Below are 13,120 nucleotides of genomic sequence, written 5' to 3'. Positions count from 1 at the left end.
AGATGCTGTGACAGCAGGTGTCACGCTGGAAGAGGACAGGAGACGCCACGGGCATGGGCCAGCCTGGGAAGGGTCTCTCAAGTATTCCCCTCCAGCTGCTGGCGTGAGGCATTACCACGCTGCCTACCTGCGCTGCTGCACGCACCTCTCTGCGATATCCCGGCTGCCTGCTGCCAGCAGAGTCAGGGTACAGCAAAGTGGCTCTGAGACGACGTCTGAGAGCTGTGCTAGCAGCACCCAGAGCACGTTTCAGCTCCAAAGCTCGCCCTGTCCACACTCCAGTCCTCGCACACACGCTCAGTCGGAGGCCAGGCACGAACTGCTGGGCTGGGCTGCCGCGCCTGCGTTAAAGCAGCGTGTACCAAGCAGTCAGAATGCGTCACACGGAGGTGCCACAAACCGTGGCTCGGCCGTGTTGCCAGTCCTCACCTTCTCTGGGTGACATCACCACCCGTCCCACAGCAATGTCGCCGTCCATTGCTTGCTCATCACCGTGCGGTGACCTCACCTGCTGCACTCGTGCCAGCAGCACTGCAGCCCCAGCACACATTCCTGGGCTTTCCGCAGCGCTGCTGCCCGCTCCATTCCCCCCCCGCCTGGGTGAACCTGATGAGGTTCAACACGGCAAAGTGCAAAGTTTTGCACTTGGGCCAGAGGAATCCCAGGCATCCGTACAGGCTGGAAGGAGCGGTCCTTGAAAACAGCCCTGTGGAGGAGGACCCGGGGGTCCTGATAGATAAAAAACTTAATATGAGCCAACAGTGTTCTCTTGCGGCTCAGAAGGCAAATGGTATCCTGGGGTCCATCAAAAGAGGGGTGGCCAGCAGGGACAGGGAGGTGATTGTCCCCCTCTACTCTGCTGTTGTGAGGCCCCATCTGGAATACTGTGTCCAAGTATGGAGCCCGCAGTACAAAAAAGACGGAGCTGTTGGAGAGGGTCCAGAGGAGGGCCACTAGGATGATCAGGGGACTGGAGTACCTCCCTTATGAGGACAGGCTGAGGGAGCTGGGCTTGTTCAGCCTGGAGAAAAGAAGGCTGCGGGGCAACCTCATTGCAGCCTTTCAATACCTAAAGGGAGCCTACAGAGGGGAGGGGAATCAACTCTTTGAAAGGGTAGATATGTGTAGGACGAGGGGAAATGGTTTTAAGTTGAGGGAGGGGAGATTTAGGTCGGACATCAGGGGGAAATTCTTTACCCAGAGAGTGATGAGGTACTGGAACAGGCTGCCCAGAGAGGTTGTGGATGCCCCGTCCTTGGAGGTGTTCAAGGCCAAGTTGGTTGGGGCCCTGGGCAGCCTGGTTTAGCATTAAATGTGTAGGTTGGTGGCCTTGCATGTGGCAGAGGGGGGTTGGAGATTCATGATCCTTGAGGTCCTTTCCAAGCCTGGCCATTCTGTGATTCTTAGACTCATAGAATGGCTTGGATTGAAAGGGATCTCAAAGACCACCCAGTTCCAACCCTCTGCCATGGGCAGGGCTGCCCCCAGCAGCTCAGCTGCACAAGGCCCCATCCAACCTGACGTTGAGCATCTCCAGGGATGGGGCACAGAGCTTATTTGGGCAGCAGTGCCAACGCCTCACCACCCATTCAGTGAAATATTTTCCCATCATCTAATCTAAATCTTTTTTCTTTTAGTTAGAAACCATTCACCCCCTTGTTCTATCATTATCTACTGTGTGATGTTTGGGAACTTGTGAATACTTGTGTTTGGGTGCTGTGGAGCCAATTGAGGGCACAGCACCTTACTGAAAGAAAATGGTCTGGTTGAGTTCATAAAGACACGTCAGTCTGTGTGTGAGAAATGTATGTGTTTGTACATGTATTTATGGGAGTATAGTGCACAGTATTGACAATTGAATTGAGACACTGGATTGACAATTTTCTGAGGATCTGTAACAATGTGTGAAGTGATTGTGGAATGCCTTTCATTAGGATAGAGGGAACAGTATGAAAATCTTCACAGTTGGAATGTTTTCCTCTGCTACGTTAAATTCAAAAATTGAAATTCATTGCTGAGTTCACCTGACGGAAGTAATTACTTTAGATTCTAACAGAAAGTATTGCAGCGGCTGCACAGATTGTTAACCCAGGCTTTGTCTTCCCGTTAGGGGGGGCTGCGCTAACGCCAGCGCGCAGCAGCACTGCCACCCTGTGGTTTTCTGCTGGAACGGATCCGTTTCATTTCTGTGGAGACGGTAAAATGAGACTCGCTTTTGAAAACGGGAATTCTGGATTTAGGCAACTGTTACCACAGTAATATTTCTCCTGACGAAGAAATGAGCCCTTACTATGCCACAGTTTCAGCTGCTTTTTCAGCCTGAGTTTTCCCCATTTGAGCTGGGATGCGTTTAGGATTTCATCTCTAAATATATGCTTGGAAAATATGCAATTTTTGAAAGTAGTTGTGATCACAGTGTCATAGAATGCAAATGAGATGATTAGGCACTGTCTGATTTTATGTGTAAGTTCATCAGTTGTGCATACCATTTTATTTCAGACTTGTGCAGTTACAAAGCTGATTATCTTTAGCTGTGCCACTCGTGGTAAGCATGGTGCCAGCCAGTTTCACCATTAACTTGTGTTTGAGGTCTCCATCCCTGTTTGCAACTCTCTAGTCTCTGTGGCTGTGTGGGTGAGGTGTTAGTGATGTCCCACCTGCAGAAACAGTGCATGCTCTAACTTCACAGATGCTGTACTGACATCTCACAGATAAGGCACTGAAGCCATTTCTGCCACTGTCTTGCTATGTAATTTTAAATTTTTCTATGCTTTTGTTTCTCAGTCAATTGTTTGGAAAGCAGAGAGGAGATGAAAATGTAAGGAGGCTGTTTACTATGCTTGAATGTTCTGTGATGTGGAATTGTGGGTTGCTTAGGACCATCAATATCAATATGAAGACACTGCACATATTTTTGTTTGGTAATTACAGCAATGGGAGTGAGCAGAATGCAATTTTATGACATTGTTATTCAAATGTAATTGCAGGTGTCAGTAAAAAAATAAAAATAAATTAAAAAAAAATAAAAAATTCAACAACCTAAAGGAAATGTATGGTTATTTGGATTTCTGTATTTTTGCAGGATCCATTTCCAGTCAGATAAAATCCAGCGCAAGGTAGACTGTGGGAAATTTGTAGGGTGGGATGAGAGAGCTGGAGGAGGCCCACAGTGAGACTAGACTAGGATTGTTATGCAGCTGCTTAGAACTGTGAGCTCTATGCAGAAGACTATATTCAAGTATTTGTTTCTGAGGAGGAGATACCTAGGAGCAATCCATATTTTGCACGTTCCATAGAAATGACATTTTCTGGAATGACCGTGAGCTAAATGCATATGATATTACAAGTTAATTATGAGAAAGCTGCCAAGCTGACAGCCAGCAGGACTTGAGCTTAAACCTGTGGCAAGAGATCAGCCAGGGAGGGAATCCCTTGCTCCAGGACTTCATTTATCAGATGAAATTATAAACTGTGTTTTCTCACACTTCTCTGATGATGAGGTCCATGTACAGTATGATAACTCCTGCTAGTACTGTACTATATTAAAGTGTTACCTCCCTGGCATAAGTGGCACTAAAACCAACTCCACAATACTCAAATGTTCCATCAAGTTTTATGATATATATGATTTTATATTTTTTTATTCATTTTATATTTAAAAAGTATACAGTATATGAGTGTATATAACAAGTAACATAGATATGCTACTTGATACAATAATATGAAAAAAAAATGATAGTGAAATAGTCTAAAATAAAAGTTGAATGATCAAGATGAGGTTTTTCTTTAGTAAACTTTAAAATGATTCAATACATATCTGTAGTTTTGTCCTCTACAACTGGAAAATACTTGTAGACTATGCTTAGCAGCCTTGGTTGACAATAATAGAGAAACATGATGAAAATTGTATAATTGGAAGAAGAGCACATTGTTGCCCAGATTGAGATCCTATGAATGCCTGTCAGGAACTTGAGTAAGTGTTCCTTCCTGCTCTTGTATGAGTGAGAACTCTTCTCTGGCTGTTACACAAAGCTGCTTCCTGCATTCAGTGTCTGTATTTCTAATGTTGGCTTATTGGGTTTTTCAGGAGTGATAATGAATTTTATTTGCAAGAGTATGACATCGTACAGCCCTCAGGCATCCGGCTCATAGAAGGCGCAAAAACTTCACCCAGATTGTGACTCAACCTAAAGCATTACTTTGGCCCTGCTGACTTGCATCCTGCCCCAGAGGAAGGATGTTAACACCTGTTAGTTGTTTCAAGCCTTTTGGCACATTTAAGCTGATGATTATCTCCATTTTAGATCTTTACATGAAGTGTAAGTGGAACTGCTTGGCATGGAAGAGCACATGAGAGTATATCATGAGTCATAGAATGCTCAGGCTGGAAAGGACCTTAAAGATCATCAGGTTCAACCGCAACCTAACCATACTACCCTACCTCTAACAACCCTCCGCTAAATCATGTCCCTGAGCACCACATCCAAATAGTTTTTAGACACATTCAGAGCTAGTGTCTCAACTACCTCCCTGGAGAGCCTATTCTGGTGCTTAACAACCCTTTCAGTAAAGAAGCTTCTCCTGATATGTCAAGCTTAGCACCTGTGAACACACAGCTCAAGTGGAAAGAGTGCTGTAGAGCTTAGAGTTGAAGAACAAATGAGGAGGAGTTTTGTGTTATTTCCAAGTATTATATCCAATAAATTTGGATATGGTTTTGTTTAAATCTCATACTTCATCCTTGAACTTGGCCTCTTTCTTCTGATAACCCCTAGCCTACCTCGCCTGTTACTACTAGGTACAAGACTCACATAGCAAGGAGAGTGCCCACTAAAAATTTCTAGCCCATTGGAGAAGATAGCAGGCTGATCTAGAAACCAAGTTAGAGGAGAACAGAGAATCAATGATCTTTATAATTCTAGCTTCTAAGGGTACAATAGTATGGATCAATGAAACATGGTGAAGGCGTGTGGCTTATTTTTAATAATACTTCACTGTTAGCATGGTCCTTGGCCTGCTTTTAGTCTGGCTAGCTTTGTCCCAGAAGATGTTCAAGCATGTTTTGGGAATAGTGTGTGCCAGGAACTGTGCTCACTGTTTGTGAGAGTGAATAAAACTTCAGTGTGTATATATGTGACACCTGCCTCACTCTTGGTTTTTTGGAGAATGGTCCATGGCCTGTTTTACTTGCTGATCCAGATACTGTTTATACATGATAATAAAACCTGACAGCTCTTCCAATTCCTATATTTATGTCGATTTCAAAGAGCAAAGATATCTGGTGATTTCAGAGTGTCTAAAACTGTTCGTAAGTTTGTGTGCCAAAAATGTTGCTTCTAAACCTGTACCAAGCTTACATGCAACCTTCATCCAGCCTCTAATCTGCTTTCTTTTTTTCCCTCCCCCATCGTTAGAATGATAGTGACCTCCTACAGAAAACCTTGGAGCAAACACTCCAAGGTAACTGCTGTCTTCTGCTTAATTTCCACTCAGTTGTCTCGGAGGTGCCAGTGGCAAAAAGGCCTATGTAAGAAGAAAACAGCATGTTATCAGTGAGGAAAAGCTATTCCCTTTCTGGTTGCCGTCAAAAAGCATCACAAGAAACAGGATGCTGAAGCAAGAAGCCATGCTGTCACTTGGACTGCGTGAACACATGATGATCTTTGCTTCATCCCTGCTGGGGGAGAGATGTGCTGCCAGGAAGCCGCCCAGTGGGACAGCTTTCTGTGAGTGCAGCCCTGGGAACTCACTGCTGTGCCCGCTCCTCCTCCCAATGCAGGCTCTGCAGATGTTCCTTCCAGGGAAGGCAGCTGTGGTTCTCAGATTCTCTGCTTCCATCTTCCTGGTGGTCTGGCCCCACCTGGCTGTGGTGAAGCTGCTCACAGTTTCTGCCTTTCCCATCCCTTCTAAGGACCAAGCGGCAGCAGCCAGAGGAAGAGGGGCTGTCTGTGCTTTTTTCTCCCCTTTCTCCAGTCTCTTGACTGTGCACAGAGGTTACTTCTGCAGCGAATCTGTGCTCTTCCCTTTTTCGCCCTCATGTTTCTTATCCTTTTTTCTGTTTTTTTTTTCAAGTATGCATGTAAACAACTGAGAGAAAACTTGAGTGTGTAGATAATCCATATTTACAGTTGGATATGGTCTTAGAGTTTACATAGCAGCTGAGGATGTAAATAAGTGTTGTTTTTTTTCTCTTTGCTTAAAGAAAATGGCCTCTTAGACTGTACAGAAAGGAAGGGTTTGCATTGTTTTTTTTATTCTCCTGCTTTTTTTTAATGATCTTTGTTTTCCTTGCGGGAAGGTTTGGATCTTTCCACTCCCCGCGTGAGGACTGTTCAGCTTGGTTCACACATGCGCATGGGCTTGGAAATCCATTTCGTCTGTTTACAAGTTTCAGTTTAAGGGCAAAACCCTGAGGCAAGAAAATGCGTCATTTCAGGACTGTCGTGACCCTAGGGTATGTCCACACCACAGTTGGAAAATGCGCTTACTGCATGCCTAGGCCTCAAAGTCATTTTTATACAGCTAGCTCAGACACACCAGTGTCCAAAGTGACCTGAAGAAAAATCAGGTCCTTGCAGAGCTTGGCTGGCTGTGGAGTCTGCCAACAGCAAACCTCGCCAGGGTAACAAATGGGTATTTCCCATCCTTTCTGGAGCATACATTTTAGATCAGAACTGTGACATCTTCTCAGTGTTACAGGAAGTCACCAAGCCATAGCACAGCAGCTGTTTTGTAGCACAGGGAACAAAAAAAGTAGGTGTTGCTGGTTGTGCCACTTCCCATCCCAGCATCCCACCCATAGTGCACCCTGAGCCTCAGAGCACAGAGCATCCCGTGGCCAAATCGTGAGTGCTCAGTTGCTCATACCCCGTGGGTTTGATCAGGTAGCACAGCCTTGACAGGGCTGCAGTGTTCACCTGCAGTGAACAGGGATGATTTGGATCACTGGTTGTCGGGAGAGATTCTGTATGTGCACTTTTCTGTGAGTGTATATACGTGGAAATTACAGAGTGCTCTGCTGTTTGCTGATTTCAATTTCTCTGAAATCTCTTCTGAAAATCTGCCCCTATTGGGAGGCTGTGAGTGATGAACTACACTCAGATCCCCAGACAGAAATCAGAAATACCCTGTGTTTTTATCAACTCGTACTCTCTTCTTACACACCAGATGCATTTGAGTTTAGATCCATTAGCCTGCTTATTACTTGCTATTAATTAATGTCTTCTGCCTGTGTTTTACTACAAATAGCAATGAAAAACAATGACAATGGGGTTTCAGAAAAGGTTATCTTTTGAAAAAAAAAAAAAAAAAAAAGTCATTTACAGGGAAGCATATATTTCCAGACAGATACAGACATAAAATTACCAATACAACATTACACCCAGGATTAAAACCAGCTTTCCTATGGAATAAACCACACTGATTTTCTGTATCTTTGATTTCCAAGGTGCACTGAGATTTTTGACCTGCTTTCTCAACAACACTTAAAGGAATTAGCTCAATGGTGTATGCTCTTTGTGCACCTTGGGGCACAGCTTTAACCATGACCTGACAACTGTATCAGTGCCCAGGACAGCAAGGCATTGCGCTGGGGCTGCAGAGGGGTTTCCTGCCATGCTGGAGTCTCCTACTGGCAGATTTCCATCACAAAGAGAATCAGATAAGCCTAACATTTATTTTCTGCAAGAGATAGAAAAATACTTGTTCTTAAAGACCTTGCGGAGTGTGAAAGCTCATGCCAGGCAGTGCAGTATGAGCACCCAGCCCAGCAGCTCGAGCACTGCAGGCAGCTGTGCGAATAAAGGGTTTTTCTACTTCCTCGCTGAACTGAAAAATGGGTATGAAGAAGTTCCGTGGAACTGGTTTTCTTTCGGGGATTAAAAAAAAAAAAGGAAATAAATAAATAAAAGAATAATAATATTAAAAATTAAATGGGACTAAACTGTTTTTAGACGGCTCTTATCTTAAAAACACGGGTGCGCAAGGAGTGTTGTCCGATTGTCTGAAGACTTGCAGTGGGTGATGGCAGCGGCGCCTGGCTCTTCACCTACAGCTGCCGCTCTGCTGCGGATGCTCTGGTATCTGACAGGGGTTCATGTCAAAAGCTTTCTTTTACTTGCAGAATTTAAAGACTTTTTTTTCTCTTCTCTATTAGCTGACTGTTTTTACAAAAAATTATAGCAATTTGGTTATCTTTGAGACCTCTGTCAAATTCAGTTGAAATCAGGCAATGAGTTCAAACATTATTAGGAGGGAATGTATACAGACACTCTCGCAGCTGCGTGTACATCCATGTAGATAGAGAAAGATAAATCGAGTCGGCTTTGTTTCCACGTGGAAAAAGGGTATAAATAATTATATTTCAGTAAATATTAAAATACATCACTTTGTACAGAAAAGAAAGCAAACAAAATAATTTCTTTAAAGTCATTGACATTAATATTTATATCCATTCCTTCTCTTTCCTTAACACATTTGTGAGTTCCCTTCAAAACCATCAAGTGCTTCAATCAAACTAAATTTACTTTTTTTTTTTTTTTTCATTTGCAAATAATTTTTCTGTAAAATTGCACTTAATGCAGGGAGGATGCTCAACTCACCTAATGACTGGGGGCTGTAAATACCATGCACTGGGCTGTGCCCTCGCTCACATTCTAAGGCAGGCAGTGATCAGGGGCTGCCATCCACATCCACATCTCTGAAAATCTTTTCTTTGTCTTCAAAGTGAACATAAAGCCATAAAAAGTTTTACTGTCTGAGTAAAGCCGCTATTTACCTTTCTGCATATTGCCGGTTGCATTTGTCTGTTGTTTGCTGCTTTTTCCCTATTTCTTTGTTGCTGAACTGTTGTTCAGTGGCAAGGATTGAGGAAGACAGAGTGTACTTGAGGAATATTTTAGTCCCTAGAGTGCTACGTAAAGTGAGCAGTGACAAGAGAAATAACTGTCTACAGCTTCCTCTTTCCGCTCTACTTACATTGCAGCTTTTGGTACATGGTTACAGCTGTGTTCCTCACATTTCATGGAGCAATATTGCATGGAGCACTTCACTCTTTCTTCATGCTGCATTTTAGGTGGCCAATGAGCAGTGAGTGTGGCTAAGGGTGGCAAGGATGCTGCCTGCGATTAGTAAGCATTGCAGCGTGGCAGAAAAGCGTGTATCAGAAAATTTAGAATGTAACTCTTAATGTTATGCATATCCCAGATCCCTCTCAGTTTCTGCTTTCTTGAATTTAAACAGCACCTTGCTATGAGCCAGAGCATGCATTAGTTAGTAGGAATTCAAGTCAAGATTTTGAGTGTTTTAATTCAATTATTAATTTTGATTCAGCGGTTAACTTTAGTGGTTCAAAGAGTGCTTGTGCGTTTGCTGCATTAGTCATTTGCTCTGCATTTAAGGTCAGAGGGCTCTGTTCTTTTTCCCGTTAAGAGAACAGAGGTTCCCTTGACTTTGCCAATGTCTGCGGCAGGGACCAACCTCTTCAGCTGTGCTTAGCAAAGCAGAGCTGCTTTTCCCAGAAGCAGGAGCTGTGGCTGCTCAAGGTGATCCCTTTGCTTTAAAGTACATCAAATCTGTGCACATCTGCCTGTAACTACGTATCAGCTGGCGCAGCCCTGCTCTTGATGGTGAAATTGTGCACTGCTAGGCTGGGCGACAAGGTCTGCTTTTAATTGTGGAGGCTGGAGATAAAGCTGTGAATAAGTGAAATTAAACAGCCCGCCCTTCAAAACCATTAGGACTATCCTGCAGTCCTCAGCCCTTTCTGTAACAAGGTCCGCAATGCATTCATAGTTCCCAGCTCCCAGCCCTAATTCAACATGGCCCACATGTGAACCCAGCCGATGGATGTGAATTGCCAGGAGGACTCTGCCTTGCTCAGTTGACCTAGGGGAGATGCAGGCCCTGTGGACAGGGAGCCCCAGATGTCCACTTGCCGCCCACCAGCATCCAGGTATCCAACAGAACCAGGGGACAATATCGAAAGAGCAAGTGAAGCGGAAATTTAAAGCCCCTCTGCTAATAATAACAGTATAAATAACTGAAGACATCTTGTAAACAGTGCGGTCATAACCCCGAAACATTAAACAGCTCGGTGGGATCTGGCGCATCAGCTGCCGACTGCCGTTGCCGGTGCAGGGAGAGCACCCTGCACTCCTGTTTATCTCAGCCCAATCTCCTGCAGGCGCCCTAAGCAACAGAAGGGAGATGTTTGCACTAAAATCCCTGGCACCCCAATCTGGACAAAAATCCTCAGCCCCACACTGATCTGTCTGTCAATAAGCCAGCTCAACACTCCCACGGCAGCCCCGCAGGAAGGCCCACGCCGGTTCCTCAGGAAGGTTAAAACCCGCGGCTTTGCGGTTATTCGACAAAAAAAGAGAGGCAAGGCAGCTTCTTTCTCTCGCTGCTCTCCTTCTCCCTGCCGAGCTCACAGCTGCCCCTCCTTGTGGGGTTCAGTGTGAAGATGCTGTACCAACTGTTCCCCCCACTCGTTCTCCCTGGCGTAGGGCTGGACCCCCCGCCCCACTGCAGGAAGCCAGGTGCGGTGCTCCCACTGCCTTGTGAATTGGAAACGAAAAGTACACCGCTCCATGTTCAATGGAAAGGAAGGTTTATTCACAGAAATAGAGCAAAAACCTGCTTGAAGAAAATATATCTATATATCTTTAGGGCAAATGAGTTCATAGAGATGACTGTCAAAGTCAGTCTTTTTTCTAGGCATCTACATATTCCACAGGTCTCAGACAAAAGATACATGTGTTGTAGGTTTTGTTTGATCTCTGCCTTTCCTCTAGTAGCTCTTGAACCAGCAAGGCTGTTGTTGCAGGACACTCGACTGCACGCGCACTCAATAAAGTTAAATAGAGTCGGGCTCTCCCGGGGTGGAGTCTCTGCGTTCAGTCTCCGCGGTGCCGTGCCGACAGAGCGCTCTCCCGTCTCCCTGCCCGGGCCCGGGGCAGCAGCGGGGCAAAGCGGGGCCCTGCCCGCGCCCGTGCCCCCTCCCCGGCCGCACGGGGCCGGTGTTGGCGGGGCCGGGGGTTCAGGATGCCGTCGGGCCGCACAAGCGGTTTGTGTTCACCACTTCTTTCAGGTCACTCTCGGGTTTGCCGGCTACCATAAAAGGCCAGGTCTGTAGCCAGGAAAAGACACGGGTGGTAAGGGGGTTACATACATGAAAAGGCACATCGCGATGCTCATTGAGCCTCAGCGGCAACCCCGGCATCCACCGCCTTGACCGGGGCACGGCTTCAGCTAGGATCCTATTTTCTTTCCTCGCCTCCCAGCCGCTGCCGGCTCTCTCCGGGAATCGCACTCACCTTGGGAGCAAGGCACACTGCTTGATTCACTTTGAGCCGAGCTGCTCTGGGCACTCTATGTGCTGTTATCAGGTCGTGAGCAGCGTGGGGGCTGCTTGGAGTGCTGGGGTTTCCTATGAGAGCCGGGTCCCATGAGAGAGTCCCATGGGGTGACCCCGGCAGCTGAAGACCACCCCTGGTTTGCATCCCTTGCATATATATGTACAGCTAGAAACTAGATGTTTCTGCTGGGGAGACCCGGGGGGCTACTGGGGAGTGCTTTCTGGGGCAGCCACGCAGCCCTCTGAGGGGTTTGAACATTAATTTATTTCTTCTGTGTGAGTTCACATGGGGGGGTGAGACATGTCCTGGACCCAGCAACTCTGAGCAATTGGGCACAAAGCCTCCAAAGCTCTATCTTTAAAAGACTGCGGCTTGAGTTTTGTTATGGCAGGAAACTTTATGATAAAGCAGACAGACTGCGTAAATCCTGGGTCTTTTCTCTGCCTGAGCCCTTCCTAAAACATACCATTCCCTATCCAAATTCTTATACCTTCCCATCTGAAGGTAGAAAGCTTGTCTCTCTCAGGCATTTCAGGCACAATGCTCCTGCCTTTCTGCTGCCACTTCTGGATGGGACAGCAGGGACTAGTGGAGGGGACTGGGACATTCAGCTCCTGAGATACAGGAAAGGAAGGCAGCTGGGAGCCTGTCCCCGTGCTCCACTACTCCTCGTACCCTGTGGCTAGGCACCAGACCCTCTGTGAGAAGGATGTGAACGTTTCTCCGTGGACATGCCCCGTCCCAACTCCTCACCCCCCTCTCCCCATTCACACACACAGGAGTGTCTGGCCCTGGCGGGCTGTGACTTACCAGGTTGACTGGGTGGATGTAGCCATTTTCATATTTGTCGTTGGCCAGGATTTGCCTCAGGTGTGCAATGTAGCTGGAGGCCAGCCTCAAGGTGTCCAGTTTGGAAAGCTTGGTGTCTGGGGGCACCCAGGGCAGGGTGGTCTTAAGCCTGGAGAAGGCTTTGCTAAGGACCCTCATCCTTGCTCTCTCCCTGGCGTTGGCAGCGTTTCTCTGGACCTGCTTTCCTTCCTGGCTCACACCATTTAAAGGGCTCTTCTTGGGGGGAGCCTTCTTCCTCTTTCCCGAGGCCCCTCTCCCTTTCTGAGGGGAGCCATTCTCGCCATTGGATCCCTCCTCGTTGCTCTCGTTGGACGCCCCGAACTCTTTGTTAGTATCCATTTTCAGGCCATCGCACTCCAGCATTTCCACCTCTTGCAGATCTTCCACATCACTGAGGGACCCAGTGGACATGGTCTGGAAGATGCCAAAGGGCTGGCGGGAAAGGGGGCGGAGGGGAGGAAGGGGAGCTCCCCAGACCTACGTGGTGGCAGTGGAGGAGAGAAGGGGCGCAGCACTTTCCTCCCCTTCTCTCCCCCCTCCAGCACTAAGATGTGATACAGGTCCAGAGAGGACCCCCACCCTCCCGCCCCCCAACCCTGCTCTGCCTGTGTTTGAGGGAAGGAGTGAGTGAGTGTGTGTGAGCGGGAGAGAGAGAAAGCTGAGGAATTTAGTGAGGACACTAGTAATTTATCTGGGGGATAGGAGAGGCGGATCCAGCCCAGGGGAGGGGCCCTGCCTGCTGAGCACACCACATCCCCAATCACAGACCTTTGCACAGGACAGGGAGTTAGGTATCCCAGCAAGCGCTTGCAGAGAGCTCAGGACTGGGATTGAAATCTTCGTAACTGGAGCAAAGCAACTTTCTCTCTCCCTCTTTCTCTCCTCCCTGTCTTTCTATCCTCCCCCTTCCT

General features: G+C 46.8%; 1 protein-coding gene across 1 annotated transcript; it reads right to left on the bottom strand.

The window, feature by feature from the left end:
* Positions 1 to 10,595: 10,595 nt before the first annotated feature.
* Positions 10,596 to 12,804, bottom strand: TCF21 (transcription factor 21). Its single transcript, XM_042895308.1, has 2 exons — positions 12,171 to 12,804; positions 10,596 to 11,131 (listed from the first exon to the last, which is right to left on the bottom strand). The coding sequence occupies exons 1-2, from the start codon at positions 12,618 to 12,620 to the stop codon at positions 11,042 to 11,044; spliced, it is 540 nt and encodes a 179-aa protein (XP_042751242.1). The 5' UTR covers positions 12,621 to 12,804; the 3' UTR covers positions 10,596 to 11,041.
* Positions 12,805 to 13,120: the final 316 nt, after the last annotated feature.

The sequence above is a fragment of the Lagopus leucura genome, unplaced genomic scaffold, assembly GCF_019238085.1.
Source record: "Lagopus leucura isolate 7727_CA_CO unplaced genomic scaffold, USGS_WTPT01 Super-Scaffold_73, whole genome shotgun sequence".
NCBI lineage: Eukaryota > Metazoa > Chordata > Aves > Galliformes > Phasianidae > Lagopus > Lagopus leucura.
The sequence above is the reverse complement of the archived record's forward strand: the minus strand, read 5'-3'. Positions and strand labels throughout refer to the sequence as shown.

What these genes read in the sequence shown, in the direction of transcription:
- TCF21 (XM_042895308.1), bottom strand. Translation starts at nt 12,620, where the DNA reads ATGTCCACTGGGTCCCTCAGTGATGTGGAAGATCTGCAAGAGGTGGAA. An exon ending in ACATCCACCCAGTCAACCTG is followed by an intron (nt 11,132 to 12,170) that starts GTAAGTCACAGC and finishes TCCTGGCTACAG; the next exon opens with ACCTGGCCTTTTATGGTAGC.